This window comes from Arachis ipaensis, chromosome B05, assembly GCF_000816755.2.
Source record: "Arachis ipaensis cultivar K30076 chromosome B05, Araip1.1, whole genome shotgun sequence".
Lineage (NCBI taxonomy): Eukaryota > Viridiplantae > Streptophyta > Magnoliopsida > Fabales > Fabaceae > Arachis > Arachis ipaensis.
The window spans coordinates 128767470-128776615 of NC_029789.2; the positions used below are offsets into that span (position 1 = coordinate 128767470).

The 9146-nt window shown below is 36.9% G+C and overlaps 1 protein-coding gene across 1 annotated transcript in view; it reads left to right on the forward strand.

Annotated features, from left to right (window-relative positions):
- Positions 1 to 8119, forward strand: part of LOC107644097 (extra-large guanine nucleotide-binding protein 3) — a gene marked incomplete in the record, with an annotated part of 8422 nt that extends 303 nt beyond the window's left edge. Inside the window, 8 exon segments of the mRNA XM_016347898.2 lie at positions 1 to 913; positions 1048 to 1185; positions 1783 to 1887; positions 1995 to 2180; positions 2980 to 3157; positions 4699 to 4940; positions 6914 to 7083; positions 7176 to 8119. Coding sequence (XP_016203384.1) covers positions 1 to 913; positions 1048 to 1185; positions 1783 to 1887; positions 1995 to 2180; positions 2980 to 3157; positions 4699 to 4940; positions 6914 to 7083; positions 7176 to 7755 — 2512 coding nt within the window.

The following is a 9146-nucleotide window of genomic DNA, read 5'->3' on the forward strand; positions in this document are numbered from 1 at the left end:
CACTCCATCCGTTGCCTCCGCCGCCTCCGACTATTCCACCGCGTCTCCGATCCCAGTCGCCATGCCAGTTCACTCGCGCTTCTCACGGTTCTCCCGCGTCCGCAACGGTAACGGAAACGGAAACGGTAGTGGATTCGGTTGTGAACCGCGGAGTCCGGCGGCGGAGAGTCAGAGGTCGTTGTCGGTGTCGAGGACGCAGTTTGATTCGCGCAGCGGCGAGGTCGATCGGTCGGAGTTCTCAGGCGAGGATGCCGCCGACGATGCTGTCAGCTCCGCTTCGTCTCCACCGCAGACGGCGGCTCCAAGCTCGGCTCCCCGCGCCGTTGAAGGTAAGCGCCCTACAACGGTTACCTTCAATACTCCTAGGGATTCTGAATATGATGATGACGACGATGATGAAGACGATGACGGTTACACTTCCCCGAGATCGGCGGCGACAGAGCCGGTAGGATCTCCGGTAGCTGCAACGGCGGCACGCGCCGCCTCTGCCGCGCCGAAGAAGCGTTGGATTTGTAGCAGGTGTGGGAATGCGAATAGGTTGAAGGAGAAAGAAGCTTGTTTGGTGTGTGATGCTAGGTATTGTAGTAACTGTGTGTTGAAGGCTATGGGTTCTATGCCTGAGGGTAGAAAATGCGTAAGCTGCATTCGGAAGCCTATAGATGAGTCCAAGAGGTCAAGCTTAGGAAAGAGTTCTAGGCTTCTTTCTAAGGTTTGTAGCCCCTTGGAGATTAGGCAGATAATGAAGGCAGAGAAGGAGTGTGCCGCAAACCAGCTCCGGCCGGAGCAGCTTATCGTCAATGGCAGGCAGTTGAGGCAAGAGGAATTGGCTGAGATTCTTGGCTGTCCTATCCCGCCGCAGAAGTTGAAGCCTGGGAGGTATTGGTATGACAAGGATTCAGGACTTTGGGGCAAGGTGAAATTTGAACCTATTATTTTTGTTGTTTGCTTTGTGTGTGTTCGGAAGATGCAATGTTTCTTCTTAGCTGCCTTCTTTAGATTATTGGTTCTCTTTTTTGTTTTCCTTAATTTGGGAGTGATCCATTTTAGGAGGGAGAGAAGCCTGACAAGATAATAAGTTCGAAGCTGAATATCGGAGGTAAACTTCAATCTGAAGCAAGCAATGGAAATACAAGGGTTTACATGAATGGTCGCGAAATAACGAAGATTGAACTCAGAATGTTAAAGGTAATAATCATGTTTCTCCTTTCTTGTTTTTTAAGCCTGTGATTTGTTTATGAAGAAAGCTGTAGAACATTGTGAGTGAAGAGCATCATGTTCTCCTGTAGTCCTTCTACCAAGTTATTGTTTCTTGTTACAAGAACAAAGCTTTAATCACACTGGGTAGAGTTGACTATATAAATTAGACAACTCTACACAGTCTACAGTGTTCTGTGATAAATCATTTTTGTATTTACAGTTTAAACTGTTGAACATGTAATAAATCATAAGTGCAAGAAAGGTGCGAAGAAGGTTTCCATGGATAATTCTGTTCCCCCCTTTTAAATTCATTGCGACAATCTTTAGTGAAAGAAACCTTGAATCTTGTCTTTCTTGTTCTGCTAGTTGTGATATTGATTCAATTGTGTAAATGTGAGTTCTAAGGCTCCTCATTTGATCTTACAAATCTAACATCATTGGAAGTTTTCAGTGTTAGTTTTTCAATCAGAAATTTGCCGGATTTAATCATTGTCAGTTGAATTAAGACATGATTCATGATGGGACGCAATAGCATTGTTTAATCATTATGGATTGACTTTGTAACTTTTGTTGCTATCATTGCAGCTGGCAAATGTACAATGCCCACGTGATACCCATTTCTGGGTTTATGATGATGGATCTTATGAGGAAGAAGGCCAAAACAATATCAAGGGAAACATATGGGGAAAGGTTCTCTCTTATCCGATAACAATGAATATCTATTGCTTGATTTGGGCCTGGAAAAATATGTCTTGATTTGGTTTTTATACAATACTGGTTTGGTTTATGGTAGGCAGGCGTCCACTCGTTTCATTTGTTCATTATTCTCATTGCCTGTACCACCCACTAATCCTCCTGGGGTCAAAGATAATGCTACTAATTATTCAACAAGGTCTGTCCCTGAGTATCTGGACCATGGTAGAGTTCAGAAACTTTTGTTGTTTGGTATGGAAGGATCTGGAACGGCCACTCTCTTTAAACAGGCATGTGTCTGTTACTTTCTCATTCACTTCCTCTATCTCCCACTTATCTGTCATACTTCCACTATTTCATGTCTCTGGCTGTATTTAATTTAAGTTGACATAGCTAATTTGGGGTCACTATTGTCTGCTTTTTTATTGTGCTTGTCTAAGGGCTTTAGTGAAGAGTCTATCAGTTCATGTGCTCAGTTGTTAGAGCAAGGAATAGTCATGGACAGCTAGTTTATAATACTTTATAGTAATCGAAAGTAGGTTAATACACTGTTTTCAGGCTTTCATCATGTATATTTTATCAAGATTTTAATTTTATGTGTGTAGTATGTACACATGCATACACTGGGACATGTATGTTGTATAATACTTTAATCATTATGTCGGGCATTTGGTCATGTACGGATGATAGATATGCATGAATCTACCAATAATTCTGTGGACAAGTTATGTGTCCCTACCATGGTACCACATTCATAAAGTGTGCAGATGTATATTTATATAGGTATTTTTAGATGTAATGTTATTGTCTATTTACCTTCCTTTTATCGTTTTGTTTCTAGCATAATTTGTTAGCAGTTATTAGTTTGCCTGTTATTGATTAAGTGTAGACACGGCAGGAACATGCTTTTGAATCTGTGTGATTATGTTCTGCATGGTTAAACTTATTTTCTTCCTTTTTTCACATTTTGCATTTGTTTTTCAAAAAATTATATAGTTAGTTTTTATGCTAAGTTACTAGTTGTTTTCATGTTCGTTTTACCTTTCTACACCTTCATTAAAGAATAGTCTTTTCCCCTATCTGTAACAGGCCAAGTTTTTATATGGAAGCAAGTTTACTGAAGATGAGTTGCAGAACATCAAGCTCATGATCCAAAGCAATATGTACAAGTATCTCAGTATTTTGCTGGAAGGACGAGAGCAGTTTGAAGAGGAAGCTCTGGCTGAGAAAGAATCTACTTCGTTAAATGGTGAAGGATCTGGGCCAGGTAGGATTATGCTTTTCTTTCCCTCCTTCCTCTCAGCTGGAATGATTTTCAGGATATGCATTAAGTTGAAGTCTCACATGGCCTGCCATTTTATGGCATTGTTATTATTTACTAAATTTTGGTTGTTGAAGTTATACAAAATACCAGAGTGTGATTAAGAAAAAAGTTACTAAAATGTTCACATTCGGTCCATGTATTTCTTGAAGTTATACATTATGGTAGACTATGGTAGACTTATAAATTAATCGTTGGATAGAATAGTCACAACACAAAATAGAAGGAAGAATATTGTAAACAGAGTAGAGGAGAGGACAAGAGATCATCATTAATATCAAGGGATGAAGATATCAAAAACAAGGCCTTCCTATCTTTCAGTATACCTGCTAGTAAAGAGTGACAGTTACACTCTAGCCAGACCATACAGTAGTATCATAGACTGTACACTACCACAAAGATTTGCCAAACTAGACATTTTTAGAAGTGAGGCTTAATGCTTTGTGTTTCCATAGAACTTGCAGGTTATGGTTTAGCTCTGTATATTTCTTACTGTAATTGTCACAATTTGCTTATCAATATCTATTTGGTATAATCTCAGATTGTTGTAAAATTGGTACATTTAATTAAAACTCACTTAGATTATGCTTGGATGGGTTAGTATGAAATAGATAGGTCCAATTTTCCTTCCTAAAATACCCTTTCGTATATATAATTCTTGGAAAATTATTTTTTTTGTTTCTTCCAATACATGAACCCAAGACCTCTTAATTAAGTTATAGGTCACTTGCCATCTCAACTAACTTTACTCTTATTAATTTTATACACAACAAATAAAAAGGTGAATTAATAGGCACATTAGTGCCTATTAATACACTAGTATATATAAAATGTGGTGCTTACATGGCTAATAGAAAGGCACTTTTTGATACTAGCTGGTGATCTCTTCTGATTGTGTAATGATAGATGTCCACAATTTTGGCCTTTTGGCCCCAATATTCAGTAGATTCACTCCAATTATACAGATGTTAAACTTGATCAAAATTTACTTCGGTTGACTCATTTATATTTTGTAGACAATATTGAACACGAGAATAAAGATAATCTGAACTGATAAGAGCAACCCTTATCTCACTAGGTGGGTCGTTAACATGGACCAATTGATGCCATTGGGCTCTATCAAAACCAAATTTTCAATAAAACCATTTTCAGTAAGGTCTTTTCTAATGGGTATTTGGTCTTGGTAAGAGTTCTTTCTACTTGTACTATTTGTTCCAAGGAAGTTTAACTGTGTTATACTGATAGACTGGGTTATTTTGCTCTCTAAGCATTTAATTTTTGCAGTAAGCAGTTCCCAATGTCTCTCCATTTTTTCTTCCCTTGTGAATTTTGCAGATGATGCAATTTGCATGATGATATTTTATCATTGTTTTTCTGCGCTTCAACTTATTGACATTCTTCTTTTCTCCAAATAATAGTAATGTCTTTGTAAATGTGGGAGCTACATGTGTGAATCCAAATATCTAATTGTGCAATAAATATTGCAGGAACAACAGCAGAAGAAAACAAGCCCACCATCTACTCAATCAATCAAAGATTCAAGCATTTTTCTGACTGGTTGCTGGATATTATGGCTACAGGAGATTTGGAGGCTTTCTTTCCTGCTGCTACCCGTGAGTATGCTCCTATGGTAGATGAGATCTGGAGAGATCCTGCTGTTCAGGAAACATACAAGAGAAGAGAGGAATTGCATAATCTTCCTGATGTTGCTAAATATTTTTTGGATCGGGTATGTTTCTTTCAATTGTCGTCTTGAGAAGTATTTGCATTTGATAATGCTAACCGTTAATCATCACTCTGTTATAACTATATATTTATCTTTAACACATCTTTCTCTCAGTTCTTTCCTGTACTTTGGATTCACCTTGTACTTTCTTGTTTTGTTAATTGGTGGCATGCAAGAAGCAACTAATATGATAATCTTACAGAAAGAAAGTGAAAACTTAGAATCAGGGAAAGGGTTGTCAATATTATTGTTTTAATATAGAAATCCAAATGTCATATATATATAGATAGACATCCACTGAGAGAGTGAGAGGTGCAATTCAACTTTTAATGTAACTAGCTAGGAACAATTTTTTGAAGACGTATGTCTATTTGTTTCTGGCTCATTTTTTTTGTTATTGGAGGCATGCATGTGATGCGCTGTGTTATGGGGGTATAGTGGTGCTAGACCAAGATGTGGGGGCAGCCTTTTTTGACTTGTGCTTTAACAAGTCGGACCATGTGAGTTGTTTTGGAAAGAAAATATCATGGTCAAATCGGATGGTCCGATTTGCAAGGAGAAAATTGAATTTTGGAAGAAGCAAATCGGACCATCCGTGTTGTACAAAAAGGTTTTTTTTTTTTTTTTAATAAAATGAAAATCGGACCGTCCGATTTCTCTGGGAGCACTCGTACCGTCCGATTTGTAGTTCCCTGACACCACACGCCTGTAAAACACGCTACTTCTCCATGTTGCTGTCCTACACCATTACCTTCTCCATAATAAAATTAAAAAGCGTTTGTTTCTCCTCCCTAACAAGGGTTCTGTAGTCTTTTTTTTAGTTTTATTTTTTAAACAGAAAGAACTTGAAAGAATTAGGGCGTTAAATAGGTTAGCTCATCTGAATGAATGAATGAACCTTTTATGGTATAAGTATAACTGATGATAGTGCAGTGTTTGATCCTCCCATTTGTTAGGATTAAATCAGAAAAATAAGGAAAAATTAAAAAAACTTCAAGTGCAATGTTTATTTACAAGGTGCAAAATTTTAGACACATTGTATACAGTCATAAATACTTATAGAACATTAAATAATGACAATGTTTGAGGAACTAATAAATTCTATATTAGTAATTAAAGAACATGTAAATATCCAGATTGATCTCCAAAGAATTCTAGGTCAGACACTTTGCTCTCCAACAAATTTTTATTATCTACAAGTCCTCAAGAATTACTCCTGTCAGACAAATTGTCCCTCCGGCGTTTTGAAGGGAACTAATCTATCTTATAATAATATTTTTTGGGACTTTATTGCCTTGTAATAAAAATTGTTAGGGAGTTATTTGTCGAACGCACATATTAAAAATTTGATTAAACGTGACGGAGGGATCAATTTGTCTAATGGGAGTAATTCTTGAGGACTTCTAGTGACAAAAATTTGTTGGGACCAAAGTGTCCGATTTAAAATTCGTTGAAGACCAATTTGAGTGTTTACTTTTAAAAAATAACAAAACATTGGAAAGTATATGTTATTAGTTGATTATCTCAAGTTATTTAATATTGGTTCCAAATGACATGTTGGGTGTGAGTAACTAATGCATGGCTCATATTGAATTCCCTAATAAATTACCATGCTGCAAAGGCCACAATTGGATATCCACTATCTGTCTATCTCTGATTACAGTTGTATTTGCTTGTTTTTATATGGATTGAAGAACCAAATATACTTGATCTTTAAAATGATATCTGAAACAGTCTTGTAATTTTTAAACTGACTGTCTTTAAGTTTTACAACTCCTACCTTGTGATCTGTCTGAATCTTATTATGTATTCATTTGTTCAAGATATATCTAGGTGGAACACGATTGGAGTTTACTAGTTCGGATTTGGTTTGGTTCTTTTGTTCCTTGTCATCTGTCTTGGTCTATTATTGTAAATGACAGGCTATAAATACATTGACTTCCATTATTTCTGTTGTCACGGTGTTTAATCCACAGGCGATAGAAATATCTAGCAATGAGTATGAACCTTCTGAGAAGGATGTATTGTATGCTGAAGGAGTCACTCAGAGCAATGGTCTTGCCTTCATGGAATTCTCATTCGATGATAGGAGTCCCATGTCTGAGATATACAGTGAAAATCTTAATGCACCACCTCCCTTAAGCAAGTAAATTCATTCTCTTTCGTCTTCCTTCCTCTTTAAGGGTGGAGGCTTCCTTGAAAATATTCATTAACACATTTCCATTGTCATTGGATCAGATATCAATTAATTCGGATAAATTCGAAGGGTCTTCGTGATGGTTGCAAATGGTTGGAAATGTTTGAAGATGTGAGGGTGGTTATATTCTGTGTTGCCCTAAGTGACTATGACCAACTGTGGCCTACAAGTACCGGTCAGTTTCGTAACAAGATGCTGGCAAGCAGGGATCTTTTTGAGAGCCTTGTGAGGCATCCTTGTTTCAAAGACACCCCTTTTGTGCTTCTGCTAAATAAGTACGATGCTTTTGAAGACAAGATAAATAAAGCTCCTCTTTCAACTTGCGAGTGGTTTTCAGACTTTTGTCCTGTGAGGCCCCATCACAATAATCACGCCCTAGCACACCAAGCATTTTACTACATAGCTGTGAGATTCAAGGAGCTTTATTATTCCATTACCGGCCAGAAGCTGTTTGTCGGGCAAACCCGAGGCCGGGATCGAGGGTCTGTTGACGAGGCCTTCAAATACATAAGGGAGATAATCAAATGGGATGATGAGAAGGATGATGAATATGAAATCAATGCAGAAGAGTCCTTTTACAGTACAGAAGTGAGCTCTTCTCCATACATTAGACAGGAATGAGTTGCGAAGCTTGTTTCCCCTTAACAATCAAAATTGACACGAGAGTTCGGATTACGGACGCGGGAGAGTGTCTCACTGCTCCAAAGAATTTGCAGATAGCAGGAGCATTGAATATATTAAGGACGGGTTTGTTTGGGGGTGGGGGAGTTAGTTGGGTGGGAAAAGTGTAGTATGCTATTTTTCTTTGTTTTTGTAGGGAATTGCTGATCAGGTTCAGAATGATTTTTTCCTCATCACGAATAAGCTAATTTGCTTAAGAGCTTGTAAATCTAGAGGTGATTTGTTGTATGTACAGCTTATATTGATAATATTGTTCAGCTTAAATTGAGAAGAAAAAAAATTGAAAAGCTGATTTTTTCTTTTACTTTCCTCTGTTGAGCCTTATATAAGGAAACCCTTCACCACATATGTGGGATATTTTAACTATTCTTTTGTTTATTTTGATATCTTAATTTTGTAACAAAGGTGTTGAGCTAAGGTGTGAGAGAACAAAACTGAGGGCGAAGAAAGTGAAAATCTGTTATTGAGGGATGAGAGTCGAACACTCAGGGTTAATGAAATAGGTAGGAGATTTAACCAGCAACTTATAGTTCCATTTTTGAATTTTTTTAACGTAATTAAGTATTTTTTAAATATTGTTTTTTATTCGGTCTTCACAGGAAAGAGAAAATAAAAAATAAGTAACTTTCTTAATTTTTTGAACTAATACGTAAAAGTGAATATTTAAATTAATTAAATAATAATAAATTTTTAAAAAGATTGACTAATACGTAGCATTTTTGATCTAGAATGATGATGAATACAGAATAATGCCTTGATGATATAAAAAGTTCCAACTTGTATACATGAACATGAGCACTATACAAGTTACACAAAACTGGAAATTGGAAAATAACCGAATACTACCTAACTTGACAGTTGTTCTAACAGCTAAGCTAACTATGATTAAATTAACTCTGATCAATGAGATTAGGTAACATAATTTTTCACTGCCACTGTCATGAGCACAATAATGTACAAACTTAGTAGTTTACTCAGTCGTCTTAATTTTGTTCAATTATATCGTTCTGCATATAGTCTTAAACGCAAATATGTACCCAAAGGTTGGACCATTACATGTACGATTTGAAAAGAAGAAAAACTTCTGACCAAAAAAAATAAAAAGAAAAGAAGAAAGAAGGGTTTGACTTGGGGTGGCTCCATTGTAGCCGGCAGTCACTGTGCTTGTTTCAAATACATACCTAACCATGGATGGCAACTCACTCAATTCCTGCCCCTCTTAACTCATAGTAAAAAAGTTGCTAATATTTTATGGCAATTAAAGTATCTCTCCTATAATAATAAAAGTCAAAGTGTCAAACTTCTCATTTTAGGTCCTTACCTTTTTCTTT